Raw genomic sequence first — 21,756 nt, 5'->3', positions numbered from 1 at the left:
GACCAAATAGTTGTTACTTATCTCCCAGATCATTTTTAAAATGCAAATTTTATCAACGAAGAGGAAAGCCTAATGCACTAATTAGGAGAGGGGAACGAAGGAAAGTGAATACGCCAGAAAACCCCAAATCAGCCACCTCCACCCGCCCTTAGACATGACCAGCAGGAGTCAAATATTAATGAACGGCTCCTTCCACTCGGACCGCCTGTTTGCAGTATCCGTTTGTGTTCGTTATAAGAAACGCTGCAGGAGCCAGCCAACAAAACCGACTTTTCAGAGGAGCCCAGAGTCACCAACAGAACAGAGGCCTGGCTGGGCTGGACCCTGGGGAGTTTTCCCTTAAAACGAATGCACCCAATTTTCAGTTATTTGTATGCTACCGGGGAGTAGGGTTGGGGTGGAGTACTTTGACCAGGATTGTAAGTACTTACTTGCCGGTATTCAGAGCTGTCAAAAACTTGCCCTCTCGAAAATAATAATCCCACAGAATATTCAAATAATGATCGTGGTCTTTGGGCACAAAGACAAGTTCAACAAATTCCCAAGTAAAACACATTCTCAACACAGAGAAATAAAATCTTAAATTCATAGCTAGAGGGTACTTTTTAAAAAATCTAACTTGGTGGGAATTTGAAAACTCTATTCCAAAAAAAATCTTGAGATAGAGAGGGAATTCAAAAGGAAGTTATATACTACTTAGGCACTTGGTGCTATTTGGACATTAGATAAAATGAGAGCACTGAAAACGAAAACTGACAGGGTGCAGCCAAAGCAATACTCAAAGGAAAATTCATATCCATAAATAGACCTAACCTGTTCCTAAGAAAGAGGTTCCTTTAAACAACAACAACAAAAAAAGTGACTTGGGGCACCTGGGGGGGTCAGTTGGTTGTGTCTGACTTCAGCTCAGGTCATGACCTCACAGTTTGTGACTTTGAGCCCCGCGTTGGGCTCTGTGCTGACAGCTCGGAGCCTGGATCCTGCTTCGGATTCTTTGTCTCCCTCTCCCTGCCCCTCCCCTGCTCACATTTTCTCTCGCGCGTGCTCAAAAATAAATAAACATTTAAAAAAAAGTTTTAAGTGTCTTATTCACCAAGCAGCCCTCAATAAAAGGAGAAACTTCTGTCTAGTTGTCTTGACAAGTTTCCTTAAAGCTCATAAACCAGAAAGAATGCTAACATTTGGTTTTCTCCCCAAAAACTCTCCATCTCCAGACTTGAGTATGGTGATGAGGTCCCAGGAGTAGCAGAGATGTGTAGATATTGTCTGGGTTTACTGCCTCCAGTAGACAAAGCAAGCAAGCTACAGAAAGTCCATGCTGCCCACAGAAAACCCTCACCCCCATTCTAGAAAAGAAAACCTCATTAGTGGCTGCCTTTGCCTAAAGCTTCCAGATAATGCACCGGATAAGGAGTATAAGGAGGCCGAAGTTCTCAGCCTTGGTGTTTCCATTCATTAACTGTGTGACTTTAATCAAGTCACTTAATATTTATGTAGCAGTCAGCTTTTGCCATAATGATCCCATAATGCAAGCAGTCACAAGCTCCCGGAGGCTTTGTATGCACACACTTATTCTCATTGGTCTGTAGGTTAGCCGCAATTTGGCTGCTCTAGACGGGGCTCTCCTAGGTAGTTCGGCTTCAGGCTGTGGGTCAGTTGAACGTGGTCCCAGGGTGTGGGTTGGGTTCAAGTCTGTTCCAGGTGCCTCCACTTTCTTTCTGGATGAGAAGCTAAATGGGATGCGTTCTGTCATAACACATCACAAAGATGCAAGATGTTCAGCAAAGATGAGCAGTGTCTTCTGAGGTCTCCTCTTAAGCATGCTCTGCTCCCCACAGTCTGTTGGCCAAAGCAAGTCATATGGCCAAGGCCAAAGTCAGTGGAGCAAGGAAATCCATTCTGCCCCAAGGAGAAGGGGATTGAATAATTGCTCAACAATGACTCCATCTCTCCTACTTCCCTACCCTCAGTTTTATCTATAAAGTGAGGTTGATGAAAATGCCTCCCTTATAGGGACAGAAGTCCTGAGCTCTGTTCTAACACCCGAATCCTGCACTGGTTGGCATTGGACTTGGGTTATGTCCCACTGCTGCCCACTGGGGGCATGAGCCTGCCAGTCCTGAAGCTAAGACCGGAGCCAGCGCCACCCAAACCACAGGGCTGTTCCTTGACGGAGAAGAGCCGGAACCCATATAGGGAAGGAAGTTGACCACAGAGCCCACTACCAGTACCCCACATGTTCTTGACAAGGCTGGCAGCACTCACTTTCCCAGCTGCCTTTTCTGCCTCAGTGGTACCCAAGTCCCTCTGGCCTGAGGCTCGCCTGGTGGGCGTCCTCATCCAGAACCCTGGAGAGACGGAGAGTCTCCTCCAGATTCTCTTCACGGATGATTTGGTCTCAGGATGATTCCCCCAGTCCGTCCAGCCTCATCTTCAAAACCATGAGGCAGCCGAAAGCAGGAGAGTAGAGTTGTGAAACATTTGGACTCTGGGGAAGAAAAAATGCAGTGCAAACCCCGCTCGGCCATTTTCTCACTGCATTTAAGCAAAGCAGGTAAGCTCTGTGCACCTCAGCTCTGTCATCTGGGAAACCGGGCTGATGAATCTATCGTGTGGGCGTCTGCACAGGATGACGGGACGATGATTCAGAACACGGATCTGGAATGGGGCGCATGGGCTTGGAACTGCAGTTCTCCTGATGAGGGATTCTAGAAAAGATTTGGTCTTTTCATCTGTAAAATGGGGATGATACAACATGCTGCCTGATGGGGCGCATAAATTCCCAGAGTGTCAACCCCTGGGTGCAGTGCCTAGTGCATACTCAGTTCTCAACAAAGAACGGTTCCCCTCCCTTCTCCATGGTCCCCAAAATATCACATTGTCTGCCTTTGCGGGGCAGACATAGGGACAGAACTAGTCACTAAATGCGGAATGATGCACTATACTGTATGATGTGCTTTATAAACATTAACTAGTCTAATGAGTACAATGTCCAGATTTTGTCAAATCTAACGTACATCCAGATTTCAGAGATATGAGATATGGAGTGGGGAATAAAATAGATTAATTCGGTGTCTGATACTACAGGTGAGAAGTCAACTTGCGATTTCAGGGAATTAGGGGTTGTCTGATTTCATTACCGTGGGGTAACCTCTTCTTCTCTTATGTCTGGGGGCTTAGCACATAGTAAGTCCTCAACAAATATTCGTTGAAAGAGTGAATCAGTCTATCCCTCCATTCATCAAAGAACCAATGAATGAATCAACAATGCTGCTTATTGGGGTGCGTGGGTGGCTCAGCCGGTTAAGCCTCCAACTCTTGATTTCAGCTCAAGTCATGATCTCTCGGTTGCTGAGATGGAGCCCCGCATCAGACTCTGAGCTGTCAGCCCAGAACCTGCTTAGGATTCTCTCACCCTCTCTCCCTGCCCCTCCCCTGCTTGTGCATGTGTGCGCTCTCTCTCTCTCTCTCAAAATAAATAAATAAGCATTAAAAAAAAAAGTGAATGCCGGGGCGCCTGGGTGGCTCAGTCGCTAGAGCATCCAGCTCCAGCTCATGTCATGATCTCACAGCTCATGAGTTTGAGCCCCACATAGGGCTCACTGCTGTCAGTACAGAGCCCACTTTGGATCCTCTGACCCTCTCTCAAAAATAAAAAATAAAACATAATTTTTTAAAGCCAGTGCTGCTTGTTATTTTCTTCTCAAGAGGGACTTCCCTGCTAGACTAATATTAACATCTTCGCATCTGATGCATGTGAAGCCAGCACACTTGTTCATAAGGATCCTTTGGGACAGACAATGTTTGGTTACTGAACAAACAGTAAATGGACATCTATTATTTTTGGACACTAAGCTGCCAAGCACAGAAACTTATGTCCCTGCTCTCCGTTTACAGTCCAGAGGGGGAGACAGACACACATGTTAAATCAATAAATAAACATTGTCTTGGTAGTCTGGGATGCGCGAGCCACGAATTGGTCAAAGCTCCCCTTTATCTTTCGTCAAGGAAGTGACAAAGCTGTGCATTCACTGAACCTCTCACTTGCCTGCTGAGCGCATCCAAGGACTACATTTCCCAGCCTCCCTTGCAGCTAGGCGGTGTCACGTGACTCCATCCTGGCCAATGGAAGGAAGGAATGGCAATTCAGACTTTGCTATAAAACACCCTGCGGCATCACAGGCATCCTAGTTCTTACCATCTCAGTTTGGTAATGTGGCAGGCCAAAAAATAAAAATTAAAAAACAAAAACGAAAACAAAACCCCTTGGATGGTGGGACCACACGATGGGAGGCGGCTGGAGTGGGAAGAAAGCTGTATGACCCACATTGGACTGCAACATGAGAAAGAAACTCGTAGTCGGTCAAGCCTCTTAAGATTTCAGGAATTTCTTCCTACAGTGGAGCATAGCCCAACCCTGAACACTGAAAAACAGTGAAATCAAGCTGAAAATATGAAGCGAAACAGCATGCAAGGCTCACGCATCCACGCGGACGATCAGGAGCCTCAGCTCTCAAAGCCCTGGTGGCCACCTCTTCTTCCTAACACGTGCCTTCCCAAAGTGCTGGGTTGAAAGAGCTGGCTCTGGAGGCAAACCAGAGTCTAGGTTTCAGTCCTTTTACCTCGCTGCGCCCCGGCCTCCTCAACTCTGAAATGGGCATGGTAATAAAAGCACCTCGGTCATAGATTCTATCATAAGGATTGACAAGATGACTCGTGCAAAGAACTTAGTGGCTAGTACACAGGAAGCGCTCAATAAATAGGCTAAGAAGAGCCACTGAAAGCCACCACCAAGGACACAAGGCAGAGACCCACTTTGCTCTCCACTCCCCCCCTGCCCCCCAGGGTCAGTTCCGGCTAAAGGCTCTGACCCCCAGCATAGACCACAAGGCTGCACTCTACCACCTGGAAGCTTCTACCCTTCTGGTCCCTCAAAGCCAAATTAATCCAGCTCCTCTGAGGTCACAGGCAGGGCTCCTGCTCTGATTTCCACCCCTCCTGAGGCCAGAAGTATGACTCTGGGAGGCTCATTTAGCGTGTGTGTGTGTGTGTGTGTGTGTGTGTGTGTGTCCCAGGCAGAGGGGGCAGGCAGGTGAAGGGGAGGAAAGAGCTGGGCTTTACAGAACCAAGTGTGTATGCTGTCCCCTACTCCTCTGCTCATGAGTGAGAGGACCCCACTCAGAAGCTTCTTGTCTCTGTGCCTCTGTTTCCCCAACTGTATGACAAAGGCGATGAAAGCACGTGGGTCCTCAAAGGGCTGGGTGAATTCACTAACGACATGGATGTCAAGGGTCCTGCTGGGTGCTCTCTCACCAACTCAAGGTCCAAAACTGAAATCCTATTGAGCCGCGTGTTTTAAAAACTTCACAAATGAAAACGGGCTCCGGAGATGAATTGAGGACAGATGATCGGTACTCACTGGGCTGTCTCTCCCTCCCACACTCTCTTCACACTCACACACACACTTGAGAAATGATTTTTTTTTTTCGAGAAATGCTCTCAAAACAAAAACAAAAACCCTGCTTTGTTCGTGTAAGCAGCATTAAAAATTCACCAGTTGTGGGAAGCAAGAGGGACAGGAGTGCAGCCTGAGCTCGGCACAGGCTGCTGGAGAATTTGAACCCGTGATGCGAGCACTTGGGCGTTGGGGAGGCCACTCAGTAGAGGGCTGGGGTCTTGGGGACCCTCTGCCCAGGGAGCCTGTGAAGCTGGTCACTCTTCCCGCCCTCCAGTCCCCTGCCACAATGCCTTGTCTACTTCCTTTATCACCGCCCTTGCAATCTTGTTTATTTATCTGCTTGTTTATTTCACGTTGGTTTCCCATCTGGCCTGGAATGTAAGTAAGGTCCATGAAAGCGGGGACTGCCACGGTTCTAGGAGCTGAGGCAGAGCCTGGCACACAGTAGGCGCTTACTATTTGCAAAAGAACAAAAAGGCAAGTCAATAAATGAGCAAACAGATGAATGGACAAGAGAGCAAGGGTGAGGCGCAACGGGGGAATCATGAATGGATGAATGGATGAATACAGCCTTTCCCCAGCTTGGACCGAGGCCGGAACCCATGCAGGGACCGGGGAATGTGTGTACCCGGAACTTCATTTCTCTGGGTCTCAGTTTCCTCAACTAGAAAACGGGGATTCTAGTAATACCCACCTCATTAGATTGTTCAGAGGCTTAATGAAAACAACATCCTTGTTAAACATAGTTTGGCATCTGGCACAAGCAGCCATAGTTTTATTCACCCAGGGGGAAGCTGGAGGAGGCAGGGCAGGCTCCACTATACACTAGCTCCCACCACGCAAATGCAATAAAAAAAAAAAATTAGAAGATTCAGTTCCTAAGATCCAAGGAGCTTCTCAGTCCTTAGAAACTCCCAGCTGGGCCCGGTGAGGGGACAAAGGTCTGTACTAAGTGAGTTATAAAAACAATTCCAAACCAGGAACCGCTGAGCCGCCCCCCACCCACACCCACCCACCCACACACACCCGCCCAGGGCTGGCCCAGGATTAACTCTGGCCTGCCCAGCATGGTCAGCTTCTGGAAGGATTTTGAGAAGAGAGGAAAGTGGGAAGGGGGAGGTCTCCCATTTCATTTCAATACTAATCCCCTCCAGTCTTCAAAGCACTCTGGCAGCACTTGCTGCTCAGAGTACCTCCGGGAGGAAGGGGACAAGGGAGGAAACAGAGCCCCAGGAGAGGTGCCGCACATAACCTAGGGGTAACAGGCCAGTCTGGGACTAGCACCCACGTCTCCTGATCCCCCCCAGGCCCCACTCAGCCAGCTAGAGCACCCCAGATGTCCAAAACCCAACACAGACTCCATCTTCATCCCAAGAGCTGCTGCCCAACAGGTTTGCCATAAAGGCTCCCAGCTGAGCCCTTGGCAGACATCACTAATCAATTGGGGCACAAGCCAAATCCCGTCCAACCCAGAGCTCCAGGCAGACGCTACCAATCAATTGGAATTGGCCTAGGAGATTAAGAGGATCCTCAGCTCTGCTCCCGGCTGAGCTCAAGGTGCCCGGTGTTGCCCCCAGGGCTGAGTACAGTGCCTGCACGTTGACCAGCATTTAGTCCCTGGTTATTGAGTGGATGAATGAATGAATGAATGGATGGATGGACATCCAGCCTGTGCTGGGTGCTTGGGCAGAGACCCTAGGTGAAGAGATTACATCTACCCTCCCTGCACATTCCATCGATGAGTACAGAACTTGTTCCATGGGGCGCCTGGGTGGCTCAGTTGGTTAAGCGTCTGACTTCGGCTCAGGTCACGATCCCACGGTTTGTGGGTTCAAGCCCCGCGTCGGACTCTGTGTTGACAGAGCCTGGAGCCTGCTTCAGATTCTGTATCTCCCTCTCTATCTGACCCTTCCCTACTCACGCTGTCTCTCTCTCTCTCTCTCTCTCTCTCTCTCAGAAATAAATTTTTTTAAAAAATTAAAAAATTAAAAAAAAAAACAAACTTGTTCCAAAGGCCAATAAACCCAAAAGTCATAGCAGGGGTCTCCATTCCCCTCTGGTGCTCCCCACTTCCCCAGAGCCCTGGGATTAGAGTCACTTCTCCTTTCTGGTGTGTGACCTCGGGCAAGTCATCCGAGCTCTCTGCACCTCAGTTGCTCCGTCCGTAAAACGGGGATTATAAGCAGCCTCAAAAGCTGTGGGGACTCCAGGATATGACCACGGAAAGCCCTGGGCCCAGTGTCTGGCATAAAGCAAGAGCTCTGAAAAGCCAAGCGCCCATAGTCTTCCTCATCACACGTAAGGACCAGGGGCCACGATGTTTTTCTAGGCACCGAACCTGGGGCTCAGGACCATGCTGGGCAAACACGGACGTTGGTGGGTCGTTCACATTCACTGGGGATGATGGCAGAGTGCAGATTGTGTGGGGCAGGATTTGGGGGCTGTCTGGGATCCAGGACCCCAGCCGAGCTCCCCAGGACCCACCAACCACAGAACAGCCCTCTTGGGATGCAGCACAGGGCTCCCATATCCAGAGAGGACTCAACAGTGACCCCTTAGGTCAACAGCCTCTCCCCGCTTTCTCTGTCACTTCCTGCTGTCCCCAATCTCAGTCCCCATGGAGCAATACACACTCCACGTCTCAGAGACAGTGAGCTGGGCAGGAGGTGGGACATCTGGGTTTGCCCCCCGCTCCAGGCCGACGCCCTCAGCACATCCCTCCTCCTCTCTGGGCCTCAGTTTACCCATGTGGAAATTTGAAGTGAAGGCAGCCTGGTCTCTATGGCCTTTCCGACCGCCTTCTGTATACTAACATTCATTGAGTGATTTGGTCCAGAAGCATTTATTGAGTGCCTACTGTGTACCAGATCCTGTGCTAGGCCCTCTGCTGGAAGGCCCCTCCCCATCCCTGGCCTCCAAGGCCCAGCTTCCCATAGGGAGGCCCCCTGCAGCCCTATCTGTCTTCCTATCACAGTCTTACCACACTGTTTATCTTGTCCACTTCCCTCTGCATCCTGGCCTCCTGAAGACAGGATCATATCTTGTCCCCTTGCCCATTTGCTGGGATTCCAGAGGACAGTTCTGGAACTAACTCTTGGGCAAATGAACAAATGAATGAATGCACGAATTCTACATCTGCCCCCCAACACCTTCAATTAAGCCTTTTGCCTCTTTGTCCCTTTTCCCTACCCACCAGACGAATCCCACTGCTGACCAGGAAACTTCCTAGCCATGTCTCCCTCCTGAGATCAACGTGGCCAGAAGGTGCCTGCGAGGTACATGCATTCTCAAGGTGTTAACTGCTCTGGTGTGGGGCTGCCACTACCGGCGGGGGAGGGGGAGTTGATGGGAGCCCAGGTCCCCACGGGTTCTGTGCCCTCCTCCTCGCTGTCCCAACAGACACTCAGTAAATATTTAGGCATTAATTAACTTCCTCCAGGGAGCAGTGACTCAGTGCCAGATGCAATCTCCAGGGAGAAAGGTGAGCGCCCCAACCTTTCTCAGGGGCCCAGACAAATAAGACCAGCTCTCCGTCCGTCCAAAGAAGCCTTGTCTCAATCGGATCTGCCCTCCTGCACGGGACGCAGGTCTGAGGGTGCCTCCTCCCCACGCGGGGGCACGCGCACGCTCATACACACGGGTGCGCACCCCAACAGAAGCCTTGTGTGCGAGCCATCCATCCGACAAGCACTTGTGAATGCCTACTGTGTGCCCCCCAAGCTTCACCGCTCCCAGGGGCGTCAAATAACTCAGCTGTTCCATTGCCTCCTTCAGCAACTCCTTTCTTACAACAGCTGTGGCAAACCACCCCCCGCCCCAGCCAGGCCACCCCAAAAGAGATCAAGGGTTTTTATTAAGCTTAGACAACTGCTTTGCTCTCCCCACAAGCCCATCTCGATTCTTGAGAAGGAGAGGAAACCAAGTGATTGTGCGCCCCAGACCAGAGGGCCCAACGGATGGGGTCATGCAGAGAAGCTGACCACCTTGTAGGTGACCGCCCCCCCACTTCCCCGGGAGGGCAAGAGCCTTAGCAGAGCTCAAGCTCACCTTGGGGTGGGGGCAAGTGGGGGACTGGGAAGTGCTGAGGGGAGCCGCCCAAGCAAGGGGCCTAGCCCGTGCCCCCGGCCTGTGGCTAGAGAACCTACCCCGATGTGCCTCCATCCCTACCCTGACTCCCCACTGGGGCCCACCCGATGTTGTGGGCCACCAGCTCTGAGACTGGCTGTCAATGATGAGCTGAGCCTGGGACGGGTATTTGCTTCTTTGTGACTCCTGCGTGTGCTGGTCTCAGAGCCGTTGGCAGGACAGTGATAGGCGTCCATCACATCAAGGTCATGTAGGCGTCCATCACATCAAGGTTATGGTCACCGTGTACTGAGCCCCGGGAACTGGACTCAGAACCACCCAGGGCAGAAGTAAGCAGCTGATTTCGAAGAAGGACCTGGAGTAAGTTCCAGTCCTACAAAAAGATCTGGGTTCAAATCCTGCCTTTACCCTTTCTCGGCTGTGTGATGTGACCTTGAGCAAGTCACATAAACTCTCTTAGTTTCCTCCAACAAATTCTGGGCAAGGACAGAAGGAAGGCCTGACATCAGCATTAATCATCCGTTCTTAGACTCTTGCAACGGGCCAACCACCGTGGATCCCAGACCTGACTGTTGCATACGGGGTCCTCACAGCCAGAAAGCCAGATCGGATCTCCTGCCTCCCTCCACACGGTAGTCATGTCTCAAAGGTGAACTCCAAAAGTAAATAAATCAAGCGTTTGTGTGTCTTTAAGACAGGCCCTAAGGAAACAAGGGGCAATGGGTTTTTATTCGTATAGGTACTTCTCATGGGCCAGTTCCGCTCCTGTGGGCCCCATCACCAAACCGTCTATCTCTTCCATAGAATGGAAGGAAGATGCCCTTTCTCTGCAGTCACCCTAAAATGTCAGTCCTGGCTTCTCCGGGTGGGGGTGGGGAGAGCTGCTACTGGCTGAAGGGCTCGGACCAGACTGAGACAGCACAGAAAGGACAGAGCGCTAGATCTGTTGAGACCTCGGGCAAGTCCCGCCCACTGTCAGTGCCAAGTTCCTTCCCCCTGAAAAATGGGACAAATGCTCCTTCACTTTGTTTTCCCCCTTGATGCCTGGCACTGAGTAGATGCCGAACAGTGTTTGCGGAAACAAATCTGGAGGGTTCTTAAGGCTGACGCGAGACCCAGAAACTGAGGGATGGACTGGCTGAGTCTCTTCACTCCCACCGAAGGATAAAATAGGTGCTGAGGACAACAAACCCAAGGAAAGAAAGAAGGCACTCAGACGGAATCCTGAGGAAGGAGGCCAACTCGAGGACCCCCCCTCCACTCGAGCAGCAGCCACCACCACCCCCGGCACGCCTCCCAGTCCGGATGCAGGGCCCCCAGAGATGGCGATCCTGTCCCTCTGTTCTGTCTCCATTCCCAGCACGTGGGGATGGAGGGGGTGGCCCGTGGATGGTTCGGGGCCAAAGGGAAAAGGGTGTCAACGAAAGTTAGGTTGGCAAGTTCCAGAGCCCTTGGTATCCGCCTCCCGTCCGGAGCTCACAGCCCTGGCACAACTCCTAGCTTTGCACACTGGGGTCCACACTCGGGTCCCTGCTCTGCAACCAGTCACAGCGAGGGATTCTGGGTGTTTCCGGCAAGGGGCTGCCGCACACTAGGCACATAATAATGGTCCTCATTGTCATTACTATTAATTAGGAAGGAAAGGAAAGGTTACAGAACCCGTGATAAGGACCCTCCGGCGATAAGGACACTTCGTGTGGTTCAGGAGGCCCGCTGGTTCCGACGCCACAGGCTCTGAGACCAAGATGCACCATGTTTTGGGTTTTCCCATCAGACAAACGGGGAGGACGGCACTTCCCCGAGTGTTTCCTGAGACCCCCTGGGCCAAAAAGTCAGGGGAGTCGGGCCCAATATTCTCTGCGGTTGAGGTACCTCCAAATCTCTTTCCCTTGAGGGTCCCCAAGGTCAGGCCGGCGGCCCCACCAGTCTCCTGCGACGGCCCGGGTGCCGCGGGTCCCGCGGGATCGGCAGGGGAGAAACGAGGTGCCGAGTGGCCGGGAGTGGGGACTTGGCGCGCACCTGCCGCAGGTGAGGCCCAGCCATGCGGAAGGGGGAGGAGCCGTCGTCGCGGCACGCAGGTGAGCCGACCCCCGGCTCCCAGGAGCCAGGCCATGGGCGGCCTCGGGCTCCAGCGTGGCGGCTGCGAGGCGACCCATGGTGCACACAGCGGCCCCAGCGGCTCCGAGTCCCGCGCGGCTCGGCAGCCCCAGGAGAACATTCGAGGCAGCGGCGGCGTTGGAGGCCCAGGGTCCGTTCGGTATTTGAATAGCACAAAGGAACCGCCTTGGTCTGATTGGCCAGCCGAGTGGCCCCGGGGCGGGCAACGCCTGTCACTCGGGAGGCTCTCCGTGCTCCTATTGGCTCATCAGGTGTGGGGCGGGGCCCTAACGCCCGGCTAAATAGCTGGGGCCGGGGCCGGCCGAGGCTCATTGCTTTGGCGCCGAGCGGGGAGCACGAGCCTGCGGGTGGCGCGCAGCGCATGGTGGCGGCTCCTCTCNCATGGGTTTCAACAGCCAGCTGCGGCCGCGGCTGCTCCGCCGCCACCGTCTCCGCGGGAGCATGGAGTGCGCCCTGGACGCCCAGAGCCTGATCAGCATCTCCCTGCGCAAGATCCACAGCTCCCGGACCCAGCGCGGCGGCATCAAGCTGCACAAGAACCTCCTGGTGTCCTACGTGCTCCGCAACGCGCGCCAGCTCTACCTGAGCGAGCGCTACGCCGAGCTCTACCGGCGCCAGCAACAGCAGCAGCAACAGCAGCAGCAACAGCAGCAGCAACAGCAGCAGCCGCCCCACCACCAGCACCAGCACCTCGCGTACGCGGCGCCCGGCATGCCGGCCAGCNACCGGGGCGCGTACCCGGCCCCCTCGGACTTCGGCGTGCACTGCAGCAGCCAGACCACCGTGCTGGACCTGGACACTCACGTGGTGACCACGGTGGAGAACGGCTACTTGCACCAGGACTGCTGCGCCTCCGCCCACTGCCCCTGCTGTGGCCAGGGCGCCCCAGGACCCGGCCTGGCGTCCGCCGCCGGCTGCAAGCGCAAGTATTACCCTGGCCAGGAGGAGGACGAAGACGACGAGGAGGACGCTGGCGACCTGGGAGCCGAGCCCCCCGGGGGCGCCCCGTTCACCCCCTGCAAGCGCGCCCGTTTCGAGGACTTCTGCCCGGACTCGTCCCCGGACGCGTCCAACATCTCAAACTTGATCTCCATCTTTGGCNAACGGGCAGCTGTGCGCCAAGCAGGCGCTCGCCAGCCTCGGCGCCTGGACTCGAGCCATTGTCGCCTTCTAGGGACCCCCGAGGGCACGGGGCCCCGGGGCCCCGCGGGGCTGGGGCCAGACAAAGACTCGGCCAAGGGGCGAGAGGAGGGAGCGAACGGGCGCCTGGCCACCCGGGGCTGAGCTGGGGGAGAGCAGGGGGAGGCGGCTGATGTTTTATAAATTGTAAAATAAAAGAAAAAAGAAATCTATGATCTTGGACTTTATTTTTGCAGAGAGAAAAAGCGCCTATTTAAGTATGCTTTGTGTTTCTCCTACTCTTTTTTTTTCTTTTTATTGTAGTGATTGCAGTGGTGTTTAGCGAGGAGCCAGCCACGTGAGGGAGGGCTGCTGCCNCAATCAGTTGTCAGACCCGGGAAGCCCCGGCGCTCGGTTCTCCCGAGTCCCTCCATGGGGTGAGGAATGGGTCTTGTGAAATCCTGAGCAAAAACAAAGGCAAACTCTCTATCTCCCCGAAAGGGACGTTTGGGTCACATTTCCTCTCTGGGGGCGGCCTCCAAAGTTCTCAAAATGAGAAGGCAGAAATGAAAACACTTCAACTTTTTTTTTTTCTTTCCCGGGGCGGGTGTCTTGAACCCCTCCTCTCCCCGCCCCTCTGGCTCCGTTCTCTTCCCCTCCTCCACCCGTCTCCCGGACTCGGGGGTGGCGCCCGGCACCCCGACACTCCCGGACACCGTTTGGGGAAGGGGTGGGGGGCGGGCACGGCGGACTACATTTCCCATCATGCCCAGCACTGCGGTCCTCGCTAAACAAAAAAGGAAGTCGATTCCTTCACCTGGATCCCCGGCGGCCCCGAGGGAGGGAGGGGCCGGGACCGCCGACTGCGTTGGAGACTTTTCACTAAGTTCCCGGTCAGATGTTGGTGTTTGTGCGTGTGCTTCTAAGTTGCGCTGTCCTAGTTCAGGCTTCGGTTGCATTAAATGAAACCAGCATTGTTCGAGGCTGTGAGAACCCTGTCCTGTGTCTTCAGCTCGATAGATTTTGTTTAATTTAAAGCCTTTTGTTGTAAAAAGGTGGGGTTCATCGGCAGCCCCTCGGGTTCTCTGCCGTCAGCACCATGTGGACTCCAAAACAAGTTGCCAACCCTTCCTTTCTTAGCCCTGATCTCCCTCATTCTTCTGTATTTTTGTGCATACTGAATTGTATATCACCGGGTAAAACTGTTCAGATGATTTGTTTAAATTTATAATCTTAATAAACAGTCGATTATAGAGGACGGTGGTGTCTTGTTTTCAGATCGGCCTGGAGGGGAGGGGAGGACACAGGGAGGTAGCGAGAGACCCCTACCCCCATGCAAACCCCAGCTCTCCGGGGCTTGGGCGGGCGGGATCTGCTCACATCCGCAGGGCCGTGCGGTGGGAGACGGATTGGAAGTGGGGGGTGTTGGTCGCTGGGGAGGTTAGCGCTGCGCGCCTCCNTCCCCCTCCCCCCTCGCCCTCTCCCCCCACCCCCAGCCTTCACCCCTCCCGCAGCGACGGGAGGGGCTGCCGCCGAGAGGCCCCACCCCAGCCTCTGAGAGGACGACGCAAGCCAGTCCCAGGGGCCCTCTCCGCTTCGGGTCCCCGTGTCGCGCGAGGCGAAGTTCTCGGGGACACTCCAGAGAGCGGGGGGCCGCGAAGGTCCGCGATGGGGGTGGGGGAAGAGACTACGGAGGCGTGAGTTACGGGGAGGAACGGCACCTTCACCTCCCCCCCACACTTCAGGGCTGTTTTCTCGGCCTCCCACGGGAAGAGTCTGGAGCTTCTGGGGAGGGGGAACAGTTTGTCTCCCCGCTCCCCATTTCCCCCCTGCTGCACAGGGAAGTATAAGGAAAGCTGTTGGATGCAGGGTTTTGCTTCAATCCCCCAAGCCAGTTGCCAGAGCTCCCCCTAGCGCCACTTCCCGGGCGCTGCAGTGGCTGCGGTGGGGAGTGGGCGAGGCACAGCCTCCAGCGGCCGGGCTGCGGGGGTGCTGCGCCGCACCCACCTGGGGCTCATCGCCGGATGCGACCCCGGCTGGAACGGGAGCCCCGGGCCACGGGCGTCGCCACTCCAGGCCCGCGTCGAGGAGGGGGCACGTGGTCCGTCGCCTTTGTTGGGAGCGCGGACCTGGGCACGGGAAGGGACCAGCCAAGGGGCTTGGGATCCCCCTCCCCCCATTCGTCGCCCGGATGCCTACGGCAGAGTGCGGTTGGTAAGCTGCTCAATCAGAGCCCTGAACCCAACAGGATCCCGGGACCAGCGTTCCCCTCCCTTTTCGCCAGCTTTTCTGAGCTTCTGCAATGCCAGGAGCTTCAAGCACATGGGGACCTAACCGGTGGAGGGATGGGGATGGAGGGCTCTGAGAGCACCAGAAGGGAAGTACCCTTCCCCCCTTATCTCTTCAGGGCTCAGACGTCCACGCAAAGGGTTAATGCCTTGCGCATAATCCGCAGTGACCCACTGTCGATCTCCCTCTAAGAGGTTCCTTACAAAGCAATAACACAAGCACTTGCCACTATGCTGCCCAGCACACTGGGGGCCACACCGGCCATGCCGTCCCCAACACAGGACCCTCTGAGCAGCTGCTTCGCTCAACCCCCCAGGGTACTACACAGCCCACATCGTGCCCAGCCAGGACATCCTGAGATGTGTAGCCCCCAAACTGAAAAGTGGGGGGGCTGTGGAGGGTGCCTGGCAGTGACAGTCCCCAGGAAGGAGGCAGGGAGCAGTCAGGCAGTCCATCCAGGCGTCCACAGACCCAGATCCCCAGACAAGCCCCTCTTTCTCCAGCAAAAAAAAAAAAAAAGCCAAGCCAGACCCCACAAGAGACACCCCCACCTCGCAGGAGTTGGGGTGCTGCTTGGGGAGGTAGGGAGACTCAGGGAGTGATGTGGGAGAGCTTCCAGAGACCAGCGGCTCCTCCGGAAGCCAGAACTCCAGCAAACCTCTCGCTGCATTCCCCCAGGTTCACCACCACCGCCGCCACACACGGATACACACACGCGCACACACACACACACACACACACACACACACACACACACACTTCCCCCAGCTCCTAGATCCTGCTGCCCTTGATACGTGGTGTAGGGTTGAGCCAGGCTCCAAGCTGCGCTCCCAGCAACGTGGAGCTGCTGGGATGACAGCCCAGATCCTCAGGGAGCTGCGGGCTGCCCTCCAGAGAAGCCAGGGGCTGGGGACGCCCTGAGGTCCCATGAGAGCCGCTGTGCAGGGCGCTGAGATCTGAGTGCTTTTATTGAGTGTGCATGTGTGTGTGTGTGCGTGTGTGTGTATGTGTCCCTCCCATGCAGGGCACACACGCCAAGAGCTCTGCCTTGCTGCATCTCCACTCACTGGCCACACATTTACAGAACACCCGCCTGGTGCCTAGACTGTGCAGCGCACGGAGCCGACCACCGCGAAAAATACAGCAAATAAAAGAAGGGCGAATCCCTCTCTCTGGGTTCACTCGTTTAATTTTCTCTGCGATAGACTATTAGCATCCATTTGTTTCAGAAATGAGAAAACTTGGGGCACCTGGGTGGCTCAGTCAGTTAAGCGGCCGATTTCCGTTCAGGTCATGATCTCACAGTTCGTGGGTTCGAGCCCCACATCAGGCTCTGTGCTGGCAGCTAGCTCAGAGCCTGGAGCCTGCTTCAGATTCTGTGTCTCCCTCTCTCTCTCTGGCCCTCCCCTGCGTGTGCTCTCTCTTTCTCTCAGAAATAAATAAAACGTTTAAAAAAAAAAAAGNGAGCCTGCTTCAGATTCTGTGTCTCCCTCTCTCTCTCTGGCCCTCCCTTGCGTGTGCTCTTTCTCTCAGAAATAAATAAAACGTTTAAAAAAAAAAAAGAAGAAATGAGAAAACTTGCCCAAAGTCACACGATGAAGAAGTGGCCAGTCTTCCTATTGGAGCGTAATGTCTAGCGGAGGAGAATTTATAACACGCTGGGGCGCGAGCTGGGAGAGGGCCCCCGTGTTGTCTAAACGGCTATATTGATACGTTCCAGCTGGACCCAAACTAGCAGGTTGGGAGCACCCCTCTCCCCCCACTTCACTGCTTCGTGCTCTGGGACCCTGGGACAGTGGATAGCGAGACACACAGGACAGTGGTGTCTGTGTTGTATCCCACCCAACCCGAGGCAGGGACTAACCTATTCCCGGTATTCTTCAGGACTCTTGGTAGGAGAGAGCAACCTCACTGGAACCAGCTTGGGCAAAAGGTGGGATTTCTTGGCTCCTGGAACTAAACTGTGCGGGGGGGGCAGGAGTACCTGCGGCTTCAGGTACAGCTGGATCCAGGAGCACGTCGTCTGGATGGCCACCTCTCTCTCTCTCTCTCAATCTGCGTGTGAATGTGTGTGTGTGTGCTGTGACTTTGTATCTTTTTGAATATTTTTAAAAATTTGTTTATTTTTGAGAGCGAGACAAAGCATGAGCGGGGGAGGGGCAGAGAGAGAGGNCTCTCTCTCTCTGGCCCTCCCCTGCGTGTGCTCTCTCTTTCTCTCAGAAATAAATAAAACGTTTAAAAAAAAAAAAGAAGAAATGAGAAAACTTGCCCAAAGTCACACGATGAAGAAGTGGCCAGTCTTCCTATTGGAGCGTAATGTCTAGCGGAGGAGAATTTATAACACGCTGGGGCGCGAGCTGGGAGAGGGCCCCCGTGTTGTCTAAACGGCTATATTGATACGTTCCAGCTGGACCCAAACTAGCAGGTTGGGAGCACCCCTCTCCCCCCACTTCACTGCTTCGTGCTCTGGGACCCTGGGACAGTGGATAGCGAGACACACAGGACAGTGGTGTCTGTGTTGTATCCCACCCAACCCGAGGCAGGGACTAACCTATTCCCGGTATTCTTCAGGACTCTTGGTAGGAGAGAGCAACCTCACTGGAACCAGCTTGGGCAAAAGGTGGGATTTCTTGGCTCCTGGAACTAAACTGTGCGGGGGGGGCAGGAGTACCTGCGGCTTCAGGTACAGCGGGATCCAGGAGCACGTCGTCTGGATGGCCACCTCTCTCTTTCTCTCTCTCTCAATCTGCGTGTGAATGTGTGTGTGTGTGCTGTGACTTTGTATCTTTTTGAATATTTTTAAAAATTTGTTTATTTTTGAGAGCGAGACAAAGCATGAGCGGGGGAGGGGCAGAGAGAGAGGGAGACACAGAATCCGAAGCAGGCTCCAGGCTGTGAGCTGTCAGCACACAGCCCGATGCGGGGCTGGAGCCCACGAGCCGTGAGACCATGACCTGAGCTGAAGTGGGACCCTCAACTGACTGAGCCACCCAAGCGCCCCTATCCTGTGACTTTCTTCTCTGCACTTGAGGCTCCCACTGCCCGACTGAGGACCCATTTCTCCCTACAGCTACCGACGGCAGCTCCTGGCTTTCCGCCTCATAACTTTGCCACCCAACAGAGACTGTCCTCTTATTTCAACGCAGAAAATCTCAAGGAGGGACCCCGTCATATCCCAAGCCTGTGTTCTGTCCCCAAGCTGTGGCCAGGGCTGGAGGGGGGTTGGTAGTCCCCGTGGGGAGCTCCTGGGCAGAGAAGGGGCGCCCTTCTCAGAGGAGGGCGGCAGATCAGAGAGAGGGGCTGCAAGCCAAGCTAAAGGAAGCTTTTAGATGTGGGACTTGGGGAGACCCTGCTTCAGGGCTTGGCGACTAAGTGCAGCCACACAGCCCTCAAGAAGGGACATTCTCCTTCCTCCTAGCGCCTAGCTGGGATAAGCAGGCTCCAAGGCTATCTGGTGCCTCGAAGGTTTGCCACTCGGGAATCCCCAGGGGAGGGGAGGCTGCAGCCCCCAGGGCAGGGGGGCGGGGTTCTCCCAGCAGGCTCTGCGGCAGGATAGTGACATGGGCCACCGTTGGCGGGATTAAGGGCAGCGGATAGCCGCAAGGAGGCCAGCCTTGGCTGGAGAAGAACTTGGCTGGAGCTCATGTGTGGCCTCTTGAGGCACTCTCAGTTACAACTGCAAAGGCTTTGAGGGGAAGCTGGGGTGATGAAGGGGTGCTGGCCGGTGGGATGGAGGGGGCGGAGGCTGAGGTTATCATGCCCACCTTCAGACATGCAGCTGGTGGGGTCTGGGGACATCGGGGGTACAGGTAACATGAGCTTTTCTTACATACAGGTAAAAAAAAAAAAGGCTCTAAAGTGCTTAAGTGATTATTACTAGGTGAGGATTCCACGGATAACCTTTGCTTGATCCTTCATACATTTCTAGATTTTCCAGATTTTCTGCAATGATCACTTTTATATATTTAGAAGAAAACACTAACACGACACTTGTCAGAGAATGTGACGTTGACAGGTGCTGTAATCGATGTACGTCCGGCAGGCTACAGAGCAGAGACAGGGAGCCGCTGTCGTCAGCCTGTCTGGGGCAGGCTCACCCCCTGACACACAGAACACGCACCCCGAAGCCTGGGTTCGCCAGAATTCACCCTCCTGCGCTCTGTCTTGGTTAAAAGAAGCGTGAGACAAAAACGACAGCTCATCTCAAGGATGCTCCTGGCAGGAGCCTTGTTCCCGCGCTCGTCCTTGACCCCTGGCCTGGCTCCGCCCCGTCCTACCCATCAATCATCGCTGGACCGATTTGCTCAGAGTTTCTACATGACTTGGAGGAGGGTACTAACAGGCAAATGTGCTTGAGAAACATTTTCAGCAACTTAGGCTGAAACCAAAGAGCAAGTGGCAAAGCCCGGCCCAAAGAGCACTGGATCAGGAGTCTGGAGACCGAGGGGCAGGCTCTGGGTCAGCCCCAGGCTTACGTTGAGACCTGGACTGAGTCACTCTCCCAGGAAGCCCATATTCCCTCGCCTGTAAAGATAGAGTTAAGAGGAGAGGAGTAGAGGAGTCTGGGGGGCTCAGCCCGTTAAGCGTCTGACTTCGGCTCAGGTCATGATCCTGCAGTTCATGAGCTTGAGCCCCACATCAGGCTCTGACAGCTCGGAGCCTGGAGCCTGTTTCAGAATTCTGTGCCTCCCTTTCTCTGTGGTCCTCCCCTGCTCACGCTCTCTCTCTCTCTCTCTCTCTCTCTCAAAAATAAGAATAAACATTTAAAAATACATATTTTAAAGAAAAATGCAGAGGCAATATCAGATTCCACATCGACCTATAAGCACAGTCACCTGCCTGTTTTGCTCAGTCATTCAAAAAACCCATGCGTTCAGCCATTCAAATATTTATCGAGTACATCTAGATGCCAGACACTGTGCTCAGCACCAAAGATGCAGCCGGGAACAAGACAGTCAAGGGCCCTGTGGTCATGGAGCTTACACTTTAGTAAGGGAAACAGACAATGAGCAATGAAACCCACATGCATTAAGTTACATGTTACAGAAAAATAAAACAGGGCTAGACAGGACTAGAGAGAAAGGGGTGGCACCACTTCAGAGCTGGTGTCACACTGATGTTTGTGCCGAGACCCAGATGGGTCAGCTAGATTAGTCAGTATAGGAGAGGCTATGCAGTGATAACAAATCAATCCCCCATGTCAGAGACTTAACACGACAAAAATGCATTTCTTTTTTTAATGTTTTTTTATTTATTTCTGAGAGAGAGAGAGAGACAGCGTGAGCAGGGGAGGGTCAGAGAGAGAGAGAGAGAGAGAGAGAGAATGCGAAGTAGGCTCCAGGCTCTGAGCTGTCAGCACAGGGCCTGATGCAGGGCTCGAACCCACGAACAACGAGATCATGACCTGAGCCGAAGTCGGATGCTTAACCGACTGAGCCATCCAGGTGGCCCAAAAAATGGATTTCTTGACTATGCAAAATCCAGCTAAACTGACAATTCTCCCAGGCTGCTGTCCTCCACGAGGTGACTCAGTGATTCAGGAGCACAGAGTCCCTCAATAGCCTTTCATCACTCAGTCAGGAAGCGATTCCCTTCGGGGCGCCTGGGGGCCTCAGTCAGTTGTGGGTCCCACTTTGGCTCAGGTCACGATCTCCTGGTTTGTGGATTCAAGCCCCGGGCTCACCCCTGTCAGTGCAGAGCCTGCTTTATACCCTCTGTCTCCCTCTTTCTCTGCCCCTTCCCTGCTGGCGCACTCTCTCTCTCAAGAATAAATAAAAAACAGGGGCGCCTCGGTGGCTTAGTCGGTTAAGCGTCCGACTTTCGCTCAGGTCATGATCTCGCGATTCGTGGGTTCAAGCCCCGCGGCCGGCTCTGTGCTGACTGCCAGCTCAGAGCCTGGAGCCTGTTTCAGTCTGTGACTCCCTCTCTCTCTGACCCTCCCCTGCTCACACTGTCTCTCTCTCTCTCTCCTAGAAATAAATAAAAAAAAAAACATTAAAAAATTAAAAAAAAAACATTAAAAAAAGAAAAGAGGAGGTGATTTGCCTCCCCTAAACTCACAGCCCATTGGCCAGAATTCGTCGCATGATATTGACTAACAGCAAGGGGACCCTCCAGGGCAGTGCTCTTGGGGGCCTTGGAAGGAAAGGTAAAGCACAGGTGGCAGGGCACTAGAAATTTCTACCACGCCAGCCGGACAAATGACAGTGGAAGAGCAGTCTGGGCGGCGGCGGAACACACAGGAACTACTTTGATGTGTTCAAGGACCAAGAAGACAACTCGCATGCCTGAGGCAGGGGCCAAGCGGGACAGTGGCCAGAGAGGGGACCAGAAAAGCAGGCGGGGACAGGAGGATGCGGTTACGACCCACGAGGGAACTCTGAGCGGTGTCTGGCACACAGCAAGCACTCAAGCAATGGTATGATTACTGGTGTAGGAACTTCCTTCCTTCCCCCAGGTCAGTGGGAGGAGGGAGGAACGCCCCCCACCCCTGGGGGGGGGGCGGGGAAGAGGGAGGAGATAAACCAGTACAACCACAGTCTGGGTCAGCTGCCCGGACCAGTTTCCCCAGTCAAACCGGGCAGGCTGAGGCCCCAGGCCAATTGGAGCTCCGTCCCTCTTCTTAATGGCCTGAGCCCCAGAGCCAGGCATCCAAGGATGCTCAGCAAAGAGGGGTGGTGGCAGCG

General features: G+C 54.1%; 1 protein-coding gene and 1 long non-coding RNA gene across 2 annotated transcripts in view; both read left to right on the top strand.

Moving 5' to 3' along the window:
* The first annotated feature begins 12,064 nt into the window (after nt 1-12,064).
* IER5L (immediate early response 5 like) lies at nt 12,065-13,143 on the top strand. The gene is given in 2 exon segments (XM_077768504.1): nt 12,065-12,762; nt 12,764-13,143. Coding segments are annotated over 2 exon segments (732 nt in total). The 5' UTR covers nt 12,065-12,103; the 3' UTR covers nt 12,837-13,143.
* Nucleotides 13,144-21,336: 8,193 nt separating this feature from the next.
* LOC144234856 (uncharacterized) overlaps nt 21,337-21,756 on the top strand; it is a 2,813-nt gene continuing 2,393 nt past the window's right edge. The window contains exon 1 of the long non-coding RNA XR_013336091.1: nt 21,337-21,488. This is a non-coding gene — a long non-coding RNA (uncharacterized LOC144234856). The remainder of the gene's footprint in view (nt 21,489-21,756) is intronic.

This window comes from Crocuta crocuta, unplaced genomic scaffold, assembly GCF_008692635.1.
Source record: "Crocuta crocuta isolate KB4526 unplaced genomic scaffold, BGI_CrCroc_1.0 scaffold35, whole genome shotgun sequence".
NCBI classification, from domain to species: domain Eukaryota; kingdom Metazoa; phylum Chordata; class Mammalia; order Carnivora; family Hyaenidae; genus Crocuta; species Crocuta crocuta.
This window is presented reverse-complemented; position numbering and strand designations above follow the sequence as displayed.